This window comes from Phoca vitulina, unplaced genomic scaffold, assembly GCF_004348235.1.
Source record: "Phoca vitulina isolate PV1807 unplaced genomic scaffold, GSC_HSeal_1.0 scaffold7, whole genome shotgun sequence".
Classification (NCBI taxonomy): domain Eukaryota; kingdom Metazoa; phylum Chordata; class Mammalia; order Carnivora; family Phocidae; genus Phoca; species Phoca vitulina.
In genome coordinates this window covers 7,965,330-7,982,676 of record NW_022589710.1, presented here as the reverse complement: position 1 = coordinate 7,982,676, position 17,347 = coordinate 7,965,330, and the positions used below count along the sequence as shown (strand labels likewise).

Sequence of the window (17,347 nt, the reverse complement as noted above, 5' to 3'; positions counted from 1 at the left end):
GTCTCAGTCTCAGGGTTGTGAGTTCCAGCCCCATGTTGGGCTCCATACTGGGTGTTCAGCCTACTTTAAAAAAAAGATAGGATCATAATTTGTAATACATAGTATTTTATATATGTTTATATTTATGTCTACAAAAAAAGGCCATAGAAATGTTATCAAAATAATAATAATAATCTCAAGGTTGTAGGTGATTATTTTTTCTTTTTATTCTGTCATAATTTTCCAATTTTTCCGCCATCTGTATGCATTAAAGAAATTTCTTAATTGCAAGAGTGATTGTAAAAAAAATTCAAACACTGAAAAGGGATATATAAAGAAATTACTCTCCCTTATTACCATTTACCTTTTTTTTTTTAAGATTTTATTTATTTGTCAGAGAGAGAGGAGAGAGAGAGAGAGAGTGCACAAGCAGGGGGAGCGGCAGGCAGAGGGAGAAGCAGGCTCCCCACTGAGCAAGGAGCCCAATGCAGACTCGATCCCAGGACCCCAGGATCATGACCTGAGCCGAAGGCAGTCACTTAATTGACTGAGCCACCCAGGTGCCCAATAAATAAAATCTTAAAAAAAAAAAGAATGTGGAAAAAAGAAACCCTCATGCACTGTTGGTGGGAATGCAAACTGGTGCAGCCACTCTGGAAAACAGTATGGAGGTTCCTCAAAAAATTCAAAATAAAACTACCCTATGATCCTGCAATCACTCTACTGCATATTTACCCATTGAATACAAAAACACTAATTCTAAAGGATATATGGACCCCTATGTTCACTGCAGCATTATTTACAATAACCAAATTATGGAACCAGCTCAAGTGTCCATCTATAGATGAATGGATAAAGAAGAGGTGGTATACATATTGAATGGATATTATTCAGTTATAAAAAAAAAGGATGAAATCTTGCCATTTGCAACAACATGGATGGAGCTAGAGAGTATAACAATGCTAAGTGAAATAAGTCAGAGAAAGACAAATACCATGTGATTTCACTCATATGTGTAATTTAAGAAACAAAACAAATGAGCAAAGAAGAAGAGAGAAACCAAGAAACTGACTTTTTTTTTAAGATTTATTTATTTATTTTGGAGGGGAGGGGCAGAAGGAGAGGAAGAGACAGAATCCCAAGCCGACTCTGCTCTGAGCAGAGCCTGATTCACAGCTCCATCTCATGACCCCAAGATCACGTCCTGAGGCAAAACCAAGAGTCAGATGCTTAACCGACTGAGCCACCAGGTGCCCCAAGAAACAGACTCTTAACTATAGAGAACAAACTGTTGGTTACCAAAGGGGAGGTGGGAGGGGGTGGGTGAAAGAGGTGATGGGGATTAAAAAGAACATTTAATCATGATGAGTACTGAGTGATGTAAAGAATTATTTTTTTAAATTAATTAATTAATTTGACAGAGAGAGAGCACAAGCAGGGGCAGTGGGAGAGGGAGAAGCAAACTCCCTGCTGAGCCAGGAGCCTAGGACCCTGGGATCATGACCTGAGCCAAAGGCAGATGCTTAACCGACTGATCCACCCAGGTGCCCCAATGTATAGAATTATTGAGTCACACTCAATAGTTTCACTAATCAGTTTCACTAATATATTCGTAAATAGTTTCACTAATATAACACTGTACGTTAACTATACTGGAATTAAAATTAAAAACTTAAAAATTACCAGGGACAAACAAACAAAATATAATGGGATCTTAATGTGTTTGTGAATCTGCAACTTGCTGTTCTAGTTTAAAATATTTGTCATTAAAAAAAAAAAAAAAGAGGGGCGCCTGGGTGGCTCAGATGGTTGAGCGTCTGCCTTCGGCTCAGGTCATGATCCCGAGGTCCTGGGATCGGGCCCCGCATCGGGCTCTTGGCTCGGCGGGGAGCCTGCTTCTCCCTCTGCCTGCCACTCCCCCTGCTCATGTTCTCTCTCTCTGTGTCTCTCTCTCAAATGAATAAATAAAATCTTTCTTTAAAAAATAAAATAAAATAAAATAAAATAAAATAAAATAAAATAAATAAAAAAAAGAAATAGGGGCATCTGGGTGGCTCAGTAGTTAAGCGTCTGCCTTCGGCTCAGGTCATGATCCCAGGGTCCTGGGATCGAGCCTTGCATCGGGCTCCCTGCTCAGCAGGAAGCCTGCTTCTCCGTCTTCCCGCCCCCCCAAAAAAAAGAAAGAAAGAAAGAAAGAAAAAGAAACAAAAAAGGAGCGCCTTGGTGGCTCAGTCAGTTAAGCTTCTGACTCTTGATGTCAGCTCAGGTCATGATCTTAGGGTCCTTAAGACCTACCCCTATATCTGTCACACTGGGTGTGGAGCCTGCTTGGGATTCTCTCTCTCTCTCTCCCTCTGCCCCTCTCACCCCCACTCTCTCCCTCTCTAAAAAAAAAGAAAGAAAAGAAAAAAAATTTTGTCATTTTTCTAAGTCAGGCTCTGCCTTCTCCTTCTTCTCCTTCTTCTTTAATGAAAGCTCTATGCCCAACATGGGGCTTGAACTCACAACCCCAAGATCAAGAGTTGCATGCTCTACTAACTGAACGACCCAAATGCCCCAATAATCAGTCTTTTTTTTTTTAACATCTGCCCAGATTAGATGAAGATGTGCAGATTTGTTCACTTTGCTATTGACAGAACACGTAAGCTGTTTCCAATATTCAATAAATACAAAAATGCTGCAATAAATATCCTGGTGTTTTTATTTTTCTGCACTCATACTATCATTTCTATAGGCTTGGTTATAGGTTATTTGTTCTTGTCATCGGGGGAAAAATCATTTAATACAGAGAGAGCAGAGGGTAAGGCTAGGAGTTTCTGTAGCCAGGCTTTCTGGATTCAAAGCCCACTTCTGTTGTTCACCAGCTGTGTGTCCTTGTACAGGTGACTTAATCCCTTACAGGCCTTGTTTTCCCCATTTACAAAATGGAGACAATAACATTTTGTCCCTTGTAGGGTTATTAGGAGGATTAAGTGAGTTAGTAACTATAAAGCACTTAAAATGATGCCTGCACATGGTAAGCTCTGTGTATTTGTAAGTCAATTAAAATATATGTTCCTTTCGCCTTTTCTCCACGCGAGGGGGAGCGCGTACCCCTAGGCGTGGTCGTGCTCCCAGCCCCTCTGCTACTCTCCTGGCCACCTCACCATGGCGGGCATCCTGTTTGAGGATATTTTTGATGTGAAAGACATTGACCCGGAGGGCAAGAAGTTTGACTGAGTGTCTCAACTACATTGTGAGAGTGAATCTTTCAAGATGGACCTGATCTTAGACGTAAACATTCAGATTTACCCTGTGGACTTGGGTGACAGGTTCCGGTTGGTCATAGCCAGTACCTTATATGAAGATGGTACCCTGGATGACGTGAATACAACCCCACAGAGGATGGACCTTCCAGGGCTGACCAGTTTGAGTACGTAATGTATGGGAAAGTATACAGAACTGAGGGCGACGAGACTTCTAGTGAAGCAGCAACGCGTCTCTCTGCCTACGTGTCCTATGATGGCCTGCTCATGAGGCTGCAGGGTGATGCCAACAACCTGCATGGATTTGAAGTGGATTCCAGAGTTTATCTGCTGATGAAGAAACTGGCCTTCTGAAGCACCCAGGAAGCCAACCTTGCTGGTTAGTCACTCAGGACTTGGACATCCATTCAAGCCTGAGGAGCAGTTACTATTGACCACCTGTTCAGGAAGGGCTGGCTGGTTGGCCACTGGGGGTGCATCTTTAGGTGGTCTGGACTCAATGGGAAACTTGCCTGTGAAAGACCCAGTGGGAGGGCTTAAAAGGAATCAGAAGTTGTTTGTGTATATGATTTTTTAATTAAACTTTACTTTTTCAGACTCTTTTCCCCCACCTTAAGAAAAAAAAATTTTTTAAATATATGTTCCTTTCGTTGTCCCCTAGAATGCTACCTCTTTTTAATTTTTTTGTTACCTCTTTATTATATAACAAAAACATAATTTATTACATAGCAAAAAATATAGGAACAAAGTTAAATTATTTTGAGTTTTAAGAAGCTTAAGTAATTAACTATAGCGATTGTCTTCCCATAGATATTAGGTTAAATGATGCCATAATTCAAAATTTAAAAAACATTTCTTTTATTTATTCATTCATTCATTCATTAGCAGGGGGAGGAGCAAAGGGAGAAGGAGAGAGAAAATCCCAAGCAGGCTCCATGCCCAGTGTGGAGCCCGATGTGGGGTTCAATCCCACAACCCTGAGATCATGACCTCAGTCGAAATCAAGAGTTGGACACTTAACTGACTGAGCCACCCAGGTGCCCCCAAATTTAAAAACATTTCTATCAGATTGTCTCAAAATACTATATTGTTTCCTTTATCCTCCTAAACCTCCCATATATTTTTATTATGGGATTTTTAAACACACATGAAAGGATAGACACTAGTATAATGAATCCCCATGTACCTATTACCCAGATTCAATAATTATCCTCAATGCATGGCCAAAGGTATTTCATCTCACTCTACCCACTATCCCTTCAAATTACTTTTTTAAAGATTTTATTTTTTTAAAGTAAGTAAACTTTACAGCCCATGTGGGGCTCAAACTTATGACCAAGATCAAGAATCAGATGCTCTACTGACTGCACCAGCCAATTATTTTGAAGCAAATCCTAGTTATATCATTTCATCTGTAAATGTTTTTGTGTGCTTCTCTAAGTGATAAGGACTCTTTTTAAGAAAATATAACCAGTACACCATTATCATAGATTAAATAAAAACAATTAACAATAATCCCCTCCTAGCAAATATCCAGAAGGAGACGCTTCAAATGTATACAACTTATTATGTATGTTTTTCCCCTAATACATGTTTTGAAATCTGTAATTAGAGCATATAATTCCTTACAAAAGTTAGGTCCATGAAAGTTTTTTATTGAACGAATTTTTGTAAAGCAGATCATACTTTTCCTCTAAGCCTACAAAGCAACTATTATATACCCAAGTATGCTAAAGAAGAATAATAAACTATCTATCTGCAAGAATAATTTTCCTCAAGATGAAGGATACAGGATGTTTACAAATAGCAAATTATAGAAGGGTTTTTTAGTCTTGGAGCAAGAAAACTATCTAGGAACATAAAGCACACAACTTATACAACTATAATTTGGTTTTTGTCTTCACTACCAAGGGATATATATTGGATACAGTGAATCTTGTAACAAATTGTCAAAATTCTAGAATTTATTTTTAAATGCATTATTTTTTAAATCTTTGGAAGAGTGAGTCCTAGATGACAGTATTACTAAGAATTCATTATCTCAAGCTAAACTTACGGTCTTGTTTTTTAACTCTTAATTTTGAAATAAGCTTAGACATAAAAAAAAAGTTGCAAATAAAGTAAGAGTTCCTATATATATGCTTCATGCAACTTCCCCAAATGTTATGATTGAGATGCCATAGTTGAAGTAAGTGAATTTCAAGAAGGCATTTGACAAGATTTCCTTTATTATTATTCTTTTTAAAGATTTTATTTATTTATTTGACAGAGAGAGACACAGCGAGAGAGGGAACACAAGCAGGGGGAGTGGGAGAGGGAGAAGCAGGCTTCCCCGGGATCATGACCTGAGCTGAAGGCAGACGCTTATCGACTAAGCCACCCAGGCGCCCCTGACAAGATTTCCTTTAAAATCTTAGGTACAAGTTGCTCAATTGGTTAAGCATCTGTCTTCAGCTCAGGTTATGATCTCAAGGTCCTGGGTTTGAACCTCACGTTGAACCCCAGGACAGGCTCCAGGTGGGGTTCCCTGCTCAGCAGGGAGTCTGCTTCTCCCTGTCCCTCTCCCTTTGCCCCTTCCCCACTTCGTGTGTGTATTTTCGTGCTCTCTCAAATAAATAAAAATCTTTTTAAAAATTTTAAAAATATGTTAGATAAAAATATTTCATTCTGTACTACAAAAATCAATTTTGATTTTCATTTTCCTAATATTGCCACTTTTTTATAAGATCTTTATTTATTTATTTGACAGAGACAGAGAGAACATGAGCAGGGGGAGCGGCAGACAGAGGGAGAGGGAGAAGCAGGCTTCCCATTGAGCGGGGAGCCTGATGTGGGGCTTGATCCCAGGACTCTGGGATCATGACCCTAGGTGAAGGCAGATGCTTAACCAAGTGAGCCACCCAAGTGCCATATTGCCACTTTTTAAATGAAAGTATATTAAAATTCTTATTGCCAAGAAAGAGGTAAGTGGGTCAGGTGATAATGTTGTTAGATAAAGTCATAAGGTAAAGTCCTAGTTACCAGAACAACTATACCCAGAAAATGTTACTTAATGGATAAATAACTTCTTGGTGAAAGGTTTGTAATAGGCCAGAGTCTTCGTGTTGGCCATGTACTGCTGAACACCTTTATCTAATTCACTTCTTTTTTTTTCTCTAAGATTTTATTTATTTATTTGTCAGAGAAGAGAGCATAACCAGGGGGAAGAGCAGGCAGAGGGAGAAGCAGGCTCCCACTGAGCAGGGAGCCCGATGTGGGGCTCGATCCCAGGACCCTGGGATCATGACCTGAGCCGAAGGCAGACACCTAACCAACTGAGCCAGCCAGGTGCCCTTATCTGACTTTTAACAAAGAATTTGAGGGTATGGATGATACATTGTAGTATCTGATGATATTCAAAGAGATTGAGACAGAACGAACAAAATTATTTTAATAAGTTTAAATATTAAGGACAAAATATCATATTAAAAGATTGAAGGGAGCCTGCCGTGGAAGTTCAGGGAACAAGACATTAGGACTTTAGTATACTGCAAACTCTTTGTGAGCCAAAACAGTGATGTGATTACCACCCTCCTAACTCAAAGCAAAAAAGATTACACTCCTCCGTTCTGGTCTGATCTCATTTGAAGCACTGTTTTAGACTTAGGAAGCAGTTAATTCACATGGAGAAGCTGGAACATGCCCAAGGAGGGTAAAACAGTTGAATGGACTCGACTTGTTTTGCTTGGAGAAGAGAGGACATGGGAACATAACTGTTGTCTTCAGTTGTTTCATGACCTGTCCTATGAAGAGGGAGCTGACCTAGCAGGCCACACAAAACAGCAGAACTCATAATACACTAATATTAATAGCTGGCATTTTTTGAATATTTAATATATGATATGCATTTTGCATGCATTATCTTGTTTACTATAATCATTCAATGAGGGCTTTAGTTTCTTTTTTTTTTTTTTAAAGATTTTATTTATTTATTTGACAGAGACACAGCGAGAGGGGGAACACAAGCAGGGGAAGTGGGAGAGGGAGAAGCAGGCTTCCCGCTGAGCAGGGAGCCCGATGCGGGGTTCGATCCCAGGACTCTTGGATCATGACCTGAGCCGAAGGCAGACGCTTAACGACTGAGCCACCCAGGCGCCCCAGGGCTTTAGTTTCTATTATTATCTTGGTCTTACAGAATAGTAAAACAAAGCTCAGAAAGACCAAGGTCACACAGATAACATGTCAAAGTAGTTAATATGCATAATGAAGTAATACTTGTAATACATTTAGAAAAGTGTTAGGACATGATAAATGTCCAATAAAATCTAGCTGCAATAATAATGTTACTATAATTATACTTAAATATTATTATTATTGTATTGACTTAGGCCAATGGCTCTCAGCCTTGGCTATACATTAAAGTCTCGTAGAGCACTTTAAAAAATACTGATGGTTGGATCTTACCTTTAGAGATTCTGACTGAAGTGGTCTGAGATATGGCCTGGGCATCTGACATTTTAAAGATTTATTTATCTGAGAGAGAGAGAGAGAGAGCACGAACGGGAGGGGCAGAGGGACAGGGAGACAGAATCCCAAGCATACTCCCTGCTGAGTGCAGAGCCTGAATCAGGGCTTGATCTCCACGAGCCTGAGACCATGACCTGAGTGGAAACCAAGAGTCAGTCGCCCAACCAACTGCGCTACCCAGGCACCCTCGCATCTGACTTATTTATTTATATATGATTTTATTTATTTATTTGAGAGAGAGAGCACAAGCACAGGGGAGAGGTAGAGGGAGAGGGAGAAGCAGACTCTCTGCTGAGCAGGGAGCCTGATGTGGGGCTCGATCCCAGGACCCTGGGATCATGACCGGAGCCGAAGGCAGCCACTTAACCAACTGGGCCACCCAGGCGCCCCATGGCATCTGACATTTTAAAAGCTCCCCAGGTTGGGGCGCCTGGTTGGCTCAGTCGTTAAGCGTCTGCCTTCGGCTCCTGTCATGATCCCAGGTCCTGGGATAGAGCCCCACATCGGGCTCCCTGCTCAGCAGGAGGCCTGCTTCTCCCTCTCCCACTCCCCCTGCTTGTGTTCCCTCTCTCACTGGCTCTCTCTCTGTCAGATGAATAAATAAAATCTTTTAAAAAATAAGATAAAATAAAAAGTAAAAGCTCCCCAGGTGAAGAAAAATTTACAAGAATACATCTGATAAAAACTATTATGAAAATAAAGAATTCTTCAAGCTAGGTGTGGAGCCTACTTAAAAAAAAAACTCTTAAAATTCAACAATAAGTAAATGAATAATCCAATTTATAAAAATGGGCAACAGATCCAAAGAGATACCTCACCAAAGAAGATATGGCAAATAAATGTATGAAAAGATGCCCAATATAACATGTCATTAGGGAATTGCAAATTAAAACAATATGTTACCACTATACACCTATTAGAATGGGCAAAATCCAAAACAGTGATAAGACCAAATGCTGATGAGAATGTGGAGCAACAGTAACTCTCATTCATTGCTTATGGGAATGCAAAATGGTACAGCTACTTTGGAAGACAGTTTGGCACTTATAAAACTAAACATATTCTGGGGCGCCCGGTGGCTCAGTCAGTTATGCTTTTGACTTCAGCTCAGGTCATGATCTTAGGGTCTTGGGATCAGCCCCAAGTTGGGCTCCAGCGGGGCAGTCTGCTTGTCTCTCACCCTCTCCCTCTCACACTGCCCCTCCCCAGCTCGTGCTCTTGCTCTCTCTCACTCTCAAATAAATAAATAAAAACTTAAGAAAAAAAAACCCACTAAACATATTCTTACCATATGATCCAGAAATCATGCTCCTTGGTTATTTATCCAGATGAGTTGAAAGCTTATGTCCACATAAAAACCTGCACATGAAAAAAGAAAAAAACTACACATGGATATTTATTTTTTTTTAAATGTTTTATTTATTTATTCATGAGAGTCAGAGAAAGAGAGAGAGAGGCAGAGGCAGAGGGAGAAGCAGGCTCCCCGCCTAGCAGGGAGCCCGATGCGGGACTTGATCCTAGGACCCTGGGATCATAACCTGAGCCGAAGGCAGACTCTTAACCATCTGAGCCACCCAGGCGCCCCTACACATGGATATTTAGAGCAGCTTTATTCCTATTGCCAAAATTTGGAAGCATCCAAGATGTTCTTCAGTAGGTACATGGATTAATAACCTGCGGTACATCCAGACAATAGAATATTATTCAGTCCTAAAAGAAATGAGTTATTAAACCCTGAAAAGACATGGAAGAACCTTAAATGCATATTACTAGGTGAAAGAAGCCAATCCAAAAAGGCTACATACTGGGGCACCTGGGTGGCTCAGATGGTTGAGCGTCTGCTTTCAGCTCGTGTCATGATCCCAGGGTCTTGGGATCGAGCCCCACATTGGGCTCCTGGCTCAGCAGGTAGCCTGCTTCTCCTTCTCCCTCTCCCTCTGCTTCTCTCCCTCTCATGCTCTCTCTGTATCTCTGTGTCTCAAATGAATAGATGAAATCTTTAAAAAAACAAAACAAACAAAAACAAAAAGGCTACATACTATATGATTCCAACTGTATAACATTCTGGAAAAGGCAAAACTATGAACACAGTAAATAAGTGGTTAGTAGGGCTACAAGGGAGTGAGAACTGAATAGATGGAATACAGGTGATCTTTAAGGCAGTGAAACTATTCTGTATGATACTATAATGATGAAAATGTGTCATGGTACATTTCATTTGCCAAAGCCTATAGAATGTACAACACCAAGAGTGAATCCTAATGTAAACCATGGGCTTTGAGTGATAGTGGTATGTCAATGCAGATTTATTAATTGTAACAAATATACTAGTCTGGTGGGAGATTTTTTTTTAAAGATTTTATTTATTTTGACAGAGAGAGAGAGCACAAGCTAACCTGGGGGAGCGGGAGAGGGAGAAGTAGGCTCTCTGCTGAGTAGAAGCCCAATGTGGGGCTGATCCCAGGACTCTGGGATCATGACCTGAGCCAAAGGCAAACACTTTACTGACTGAGCCACCCAGGAGTCCCTGGTCAGGGATGTTGAAAGTGAAGGTTGTGTATGTATAAGGATAGGAGGTATATGGAAACTGTACTTTCTGCTCAATTTGCTGTACTTAAAATGGCTCTAAAAAATAGTTTATTAAAAAAAAATGTTCCCCGGGGCGCCTGGGTGGCTCAGTCGTTAAGCGTCTGCCTTCGGCTCAGGTCATGATCCCAGTGTCCTGGGATCCAGCCCCGCATCGGGCTCCCTGCTTGGCGGGAAGCCTGCTTCTCCCTCTCCCACTCCCCCTGCTTGTGTTCCCTCTCTCGCTTTCTCTCTGTCAATAAATAAATAAAATCATTAAAATAAAAAATGTTCTCCAATGAATCTAATACGCAGCTAAGGTTGAGAACTACTGGCCTAGGTTTTTGCATGCATAATCGCCTTAAATTCTTCTAACATCCGTCTGATTAGGTAGCTGTGGTTATCCTATTTTACATATGAAGGAACTGAGGTTTGGAAGGATTAAATAATTTGCCAAGTTCACCAAGCTAGTAAAATGGGAACTGGTTTTCACACATTGCTCAGCCAACTCTCATGTGTATAGCCTTTTACCATACCACCTTTTAATAACTGAAGCTGGTAGATCGAAGTAAAGTGCATTGCCTCATGAAGTAATAATTTCCCAACACTGGAAATATTATAGAAGAATCTGGATAACAAATCAGGGATGGCACAGACAGATGACTACACTGTTTTTTTGTTTTTGTCTTTGTTTTGTTTTGTTTTCAACATGAAGGACGGTAGAATAGGTTCTCTCTCTCTCTCTCTCTCTCTTTTTTTTTTTTTAGTTTCTTTATTTATTTAAGTAATCTCTACACCCACTGTGGGGCTTGAACTCACAACCCTGAGATCAAGAGTTGCATGCTTCCCCTACTGAGCTAGTCAGGCAGCCCAGGTTATCTTGAATATTCCTTCAGACTCTAAGAGCCCAAGAGTTGAAGGACCAGGTTTGAGAACTAGACCTGTCCTTTACTAGCTGTGAGAGCAGGAGTAAGTCACCTAACTTGTCTGAGCTTTTTCTCTTATGTAAAATAATGCTTATGATAACACAGTTAGCTCATTTTTCATATATATTAAATAATACAGGAGGATTAAATAATTTTTGTTAAAGTCTCTTGCTAACTGTAAATCTTTATAGAAATCAATTTTATGGTTTTTTAATTTTTTAAAGTAAGCTCTATGTCCAACATGGGGCTTGAACTCACAACCCGAATATCAAAAGTCACATGCTCTACTGGCTGAGACAGCCAGGCACCCTTATAGAAATCACTTTTAACTTGAAGATGGCTAATAATCCTAACCCCTGCATCATATCACAGTGCTCCTTTGTTTACAACATCCAAAGCCTCCCCATTGCCCAAAGAACAAACTTCAGACTCCTTAGCATGGTGTTCAAGACTGTTAGCAAACTAATTCCAATTAACCTCAATGTTCTCTTCCAGCCACTAACTCTACCCGAGGTTCCAGCCAAATTTCATTTCCTACTGTTCCAAAATGGCCACACTCTTTCATAGTTACAGCTTCTCAGAAGTTGAGAGAAGCCAGAGAAAGTCCCATTTCCAGTTAAAAGTTGAAGAAATGCCCAGACATTTTTTTGTAGCATGTTTGAAATGTTTATATCTAATGATGCTTTTAATACATAAAAAACGTGATGCCATGTAACTGTGTTATTCACAAGATAAGATTTTTTTTTTTTTTAAAGATTTTATTTATTTATTTGACAGAGAGAGAGATAGCGAGAGCAGGAACACAAGCAGGGGGAGTGGGAGAGGGAGAAGCAGGCTTCCCGTGGAGCAGGGGAGCCCGACGCAGGGCTCGATCCCGGGACCCTGGGATCATGACCTGAGCCGAAGGCAGACGCCTAACGACTGAGCCACCCAGGCGCCCCAAGATAAGATTTATTTTAAAAATTAATTCATAGTAATGTCAGTCAGTGGGATAAGAGTTTACATTTGAACGCTATCTTTCTTTCTGAACCTGTGAATCAATCCCAGGAACTGTGTATATATTGAAGATACTTCATAAAAGTGGGGCCTATGCCCAAACAGTGACCTCTTCCCTGTTTCCCAAAAAGGAGCCCTCTTCACACTTCTGTGCCTCTCCACCTGGTCTTCCTAATGTCTGGCCAGCTCCAACTGAACATTTGAGATCTAGTTCACACATCATTTTTTGTTTTTAAAGATTTTATTTATTTATTTGACAGAGTGAGACACAGCAAGAGAGGGAACACAAGCAGGAGGGAGTGGGAAGGGAGAAGCAGGCTTCCCGCTGAGCAGGGAGCCCGATGTGGGGTTCGATCCCAGGACCCTGGGATCATGACCTGAGCCAAAGGCAGACGCTTAACGACTGAGCCACCTAGGCCCCCACACATCATTTTTGAAGCCTTCTGACATGCCATTACCTCCTTGATGTTCTCAGTGTAGTTGACAATATTACTGTGATAAGTATTATCATGGAGGAAGACAAGTGAAGTGTGTTCACATCTACCTTCTCCTAGACTTTTATATAGTTTATTGAAGATGAAATCTGTGACCCACTGCCTTATACTGTGTCTGGTACATAGCAATTCCCAATGGCCATTCTTCTTCTTCTTCTTTTTTTTAAGATTGATTTATTTATTTGAGAGAGAGAAAGAACATGAGCCGGGGGAGGGGCAAAAGGAGAGGGAGAGAGAGAATCCTCAAGCAGACTCCCTGCCTAGCAGCATCTGCTATGCAAGACTTGATCCAAGGACCCCGAAATCACCTGTGCTGAAGTCAGGCACTTAACTGACTGAGCCACCCAAGCGCCCCCCAATGGCCACTATTATTATATTTTGACATGGAGGTGAAATATTAACATGTAAACATATCCTGGTTACTTGGGATATATATTCAGGTATGGTCAGTTGCTTTCACAAGATCTTCTGCTTTGTCAGGGCTTTATTCTTTTACTTGAATGCTCTTGTTCTGGAATTTCATATTTTAATTTAAAATAACATAATAATGAAATCACAATAAAAGTCATAGCACTTTTTGGATAAGGTTTCTTTAAAGCATACTACAGTCATTCATTTTGGGGTATATAAGGGGTGGTGCGAATAAAGATGGTGGGGGAATAAAGGAAAATATGCCTTAAAAAATTACTTAAGTGTAGTCTCTTCTAACTTTTCTATTTTCTGTTAATAGCATAATCACTTTCCTAGCTCCCAAGTCCTCTCTGCAGGTTAAAAAATAAGAATTGTCGGCCCCTGCGTGGCTCAGTCAGTTAAGCGTCTGCCTTCAGCTCAGGTCATGATTGGGATTGAGTCCCGCGCAGGGCTCTCTGCTCAGCTCAGTTAAGTGTCTGCCTTCAGCTCAGGTCATGGTCCCAGGGTCCTGGGATTGAGTCCCGTGCGCAGGGCTCTCTGCTCAGCGGCGAGCCTGCTTCTCCCTCTTCCTCTGCTCCCCCTGCTTGTGCTCTCTCGCTCACTCTCGCTCTATCTTAAATAAGTAAAAATCTTTTTAAAAAATAAAGAATAAAAAAGAATTGAAGTTAGTATTTAAATTCTGATCTTTTTAAAAAAATAATTGTTAGATTTAGCTCTTCTCCATTCTTATTGCCAATAACTAGGCCCTTCCTTCCTCCACCATTAGCGGATTTCAGCAACCTCCCAGCTAATTGTCTTGTCTAGGTAGCTCCTTTTAGCCATGCTGTCAATCTTTCTAAGACTGATTTTTCTCATCAGTGTTCTAATCCAAAACTTGTTACTTATCTAAGCCAAAATTCTTCAGTTGGCATGCAAGGCCCTGCATGCTTTAGTCCCAACCTTGTCTCCCCTTCATTGCTTAATGCAGGTTCTCTGCTTGGGGCACAGTTCCTCTTTCCTTTGTCAGAAGATATCAGGCTTTTGCCTGTATTCTTTGCCCTCCCTTGCACTGTCCATATCCCACCCATTCTTCACAGTCCATAAAGACCCTCCTCCTTGAAGATTTTATTGGCAGCTCCACATCGTAGTCATAGCTCCCAAACAATTATTGTCATGTGTTGTAGTTGTGACAAGATAGTAGAATCCTCTACCCTTTTCTCTTGATTTGAACTGGTAACAGGAGACGTAGGGACCATGACCTGTGACAGTGGGATATGTGCCTATATATATTTGAAGTGCAAATCTGTAATTTCCAAAATACTGGTTCTTCAAGCATATGCAGATTGCTTAAAAGAACACAACTCAAATACTATTATGTAATATTCATTTTTGTTATAAAAGATGGAAAGGGGAGAGTACAGTGAGAGTGTCTGAGGTATGGGTTTACTTATCTCCCAAACCAAGGGATTCATTTCTTTATTTAAAAAAAGCTATATTCACATTTCCAATTAACTACATCCTAAAAATCTCCAAGTAGGTCTTATACGCAGGCCTATTTTATTCTCAAAGCGTGTGAAACACAAAACGTTTGAAGGGAATAACCACGGAGGTACTTGAGACCACAACCCACAAGAAAAAGAGTCAAAAGCACCCTCTCAGCGGTGCTGCTTACCGGGACGCCACTGGGCCTGAATTTACGCTTTTTGGAGCCTCAGTTCTCTCATCAGTGCAATGGAGATAATGCTTGAAAATATTTACTTCCCGGGGTTGTGGTGAAAGGTTTTCCTTCTGGTGAACTGCGGGCGGTTTGCCTCCTAAGACCCCAGGGAGGTGCTTTTCCTCCCGGGACGCACTTCCGTGCGCGAGTAGGGCTGCCTCGCAGGGAGGGGGGAGCTCGCGGCGCAGTACGGGCTGCCCGGCCCGCTGGGGTTCGGCAAGGACAGGTTGGCCACAGCTATGACGTGTAGCGTGGGGGCCTAACAGCAGGAGCACGCCAAGTGTGTAGGCACGGTGCAAAACAGGCTGAGCGTGCGTGCACCAGTGTGCGGGCGTACGACAGAAAAGCGACAGCTGACTAGGGAGTCCGAGGCCCGCAGGGCCACAGCGTCCTGGTAGTGGCGGCCACGCGTCCCGCCGCCCGGCTCCCCAGGTTGGGGCTACTGCGCCGCCGGCCGACCGGTCTCCGCAGCGCCCCACCTGGCGGCCGGTGGGGTCGCTGCCGGGAGAGTCGATTTGCTCCGCCTCCGCCGAGCTCGGCTGCCCTCCGCAGCTTCCCCTCCCCCCTCTCGCCCGACCCTCCTCCCTTCCCCCTCCGGGATCGCGATGGACGCGGCCGCCCCCCGCCGCCGCCGCCGGCAGCACCGCGCGGGCCTCTGAGCTGCGGGCCTGAGGAGCCGCGTGCCGGGGACCGGACGTGCGCTGGCTGCCGCCGGTCGGGGGAACCTCTCGCTTCCCTGTCACCAGGTCCCCGCGGAGGAAGGGGAGGGACGAGGCGCGGCTTTTCCTGTGCCGCTTGCCCGGCTCGACCTGCGCGGCCTGCGGCTTCCTGGTAACTCGAGGGCCGCGGCCGGGCCTGGCTCTGCCCGCGGCCTGCTTGGAGCTGGACCGGAGCGGTTTGGGACGACAAGCCCCGGTAAGAGCTTGAGGGACGGGGAGGCGGAAGCGCCTTAGGCGGTCGGAAGGGCCAGGCCTGGGGGCCGGGACCCGGGATGCCCGGCGGCGTGCGGGGAGTGAGACCCCGGCTCCGGGTGAGGTCGGCCGGGCTGCTGCGGACTAACCCGCTTAGCCCCTTTGTTCCCCTCCCCCGGCCCTGCCCGCCGTGGGGCCCGCCTTGTTCGAGCCGGAGCCTGGCTTGCCCGAACCGGAGCCCAGGGCGGGCCCCCCTTGCCCTTGAGAAGGGTTCGCCTCCCGGTCGGGCCAGGGACGTCCCCCCGAGCCTCGAAGTTCCGGGCGCCGCTCCCGAGAGACCCGCCGCCCTGCTCGGCCCGGCGGCCTGTTCTGGGCACGGAGGCTTGCTGCCTCTCCTCCAGAACTTCCCCCTCCTAGACACAGGTAGCTAACTTAGCAAGGTTTGGTGCCAGGAAACCAGAGCGCGGTGCGTGCGCTTCCCGGCGCGGCGCTCGACTGGGCCCGGAGTGTTGGGTCATCCTTGCTGGTCGCTGCCGTTGGGTGCCCACCGGGACCGGCGGCTGGATTCACACACCTGCATCTGGGTTACCTGGGATCCAAAGCTGTCCTTCCGTCGGGGCGCCTCCGGGCTTTTGTAATGACTTGCCTCTTGGGGCTGCTTCTCTATTTTGTATTATTATTTTTTTTAACCAACTGCCCCATTCTGTGGAGATGGGGAAAGAGGGCCATAGACTGGCCTCTATTCGGATCCGTAAGGTGTTAGTCCATTGCATTTACTTTTACCATTTCTTTTTAAACTTTTAAGAGTTGCCAAGACTGCCAGAATTCTTAACCACGCGTTTATTCATAGATACAACTTGTATCTGATTATTGTTTGTATGTGGATGTCTTAAGGAGCAGTAAGTAAATTGGGAAGTCAGCAGAATTTGTGGAATTGGAGATCATTTTAAAGCAGAAACTTAATTTGAAGGGGGATTGGACACAGTGCTTAGAATCATCTCCTCAAAATACGGAATCTAACACATATCTGAAGATCAGTTTTGGGTGGAGGACGGGGTAAGAAGTTTGCTGGGGAAAAAAAAAGAACCTTTAGTAAGGTGTTCTTTGCCTTTTGGCACAGACGTTGGTGATAGCAGTAGTGGGATCTGAGGCTTGACTGTGTTTGACAAAGACAGCTCTGGTTTTCAGTTAAGTAGCAACCTAATCAGCTTATACTCTAGCGCAAAACTGGTTTTTATTTAGTATGATATATGAATGTTAAACTGGAGAAATAAAGTTGAAAAACTGCATTAAAGTACTCTCTCAAACATACTTATGAGTCTTTTCTGATTCCTAGGAGGACACCAAGAACATTTGGTTCTAGCCGATGTAAAAGAAAATTTTTTAAACCCAACCTGATCAGTCCTGGATATTTAAAGGACTTTTTCCTTTTACTTTTTTAATTTAAGCAAAGAGGCTTTTAAAAAACCATGGCAGATGTGGATCCTGATACATTGCTGGAATGGCTACAGATGGGACAGGGAGATGAAAGGGATATGCAACTAATAGCCCTTGAACAGCTATGCATGCTGCTTTTGATGTCTGACAACGTGGATCGTTGTTTTGAAACGTAAGTACA

At 43.2% G+C, this 17,347-nt stretch overlaps 2 protein-coding genes and 1 pseudogene across 7 annotated transcripts in view; 2 read left to right on the top strand and 1 right to left on the bottom strand.

Moving 5' to 3' along the window:
* The window catches only part of LOC116632606, a 41,932-nt gene extending 25,685 nt beyond the window's left edge, over positions 1 to 16,247 (bottom strand). Inside the window, exons 1-2 of the mRNA XM_032404556.1 lie at positions 16,187 to 16,247; positions 14,774 to 15,740 (exon numbers count right to left, since the gene is read on the bottom strand). Coding sequence (XP_032260447.1) covers positions 14,774 to 15,740; positions 16,187 to 16,247 — 1,028 coding nt within the window. The remainder of the gene's footprint in view (positions 1 to 14,773; positions 15,741 to 16,186) is intronic.
* On the top strand, positions 2,549 to 3,978 carry LOC116632882 (annotated as a pseudogene).
* The window catches only part of HECTD1 (HECT domain E3 ubiquitin protein ligase 1), an 86,597-nt gene continuing 84,881 nt past the window's right edge, over positions 15,632 to 17,347 (top strand). For 4 of the 6 annotated variants that reach the window (XM_032404882.1, XM_032404880.1, XM_032404879.1 and 1 more), the window contains exons 1-2: positions 15,632 to 15,733; positions 17,178 to 17,338. In XM_032404882.1, the coding sequence (XP_032260773.1) occupies positions 17,199 to 17,338 (140 nt within the window). In that variant the 5' untranslated portion in view covers positions 15,632 to 15,733; positions 17,178 to 17,198. Of the gene's footprint in view, positions 15,734 to 15,966; positions 16,153 to 17,065; positions 17,339 to 17,347 lie in introns of those variants that run through there. The other 2 variants (XM_032404877.1, XM_032404878.1) reach the window with 2 other exon arrangements.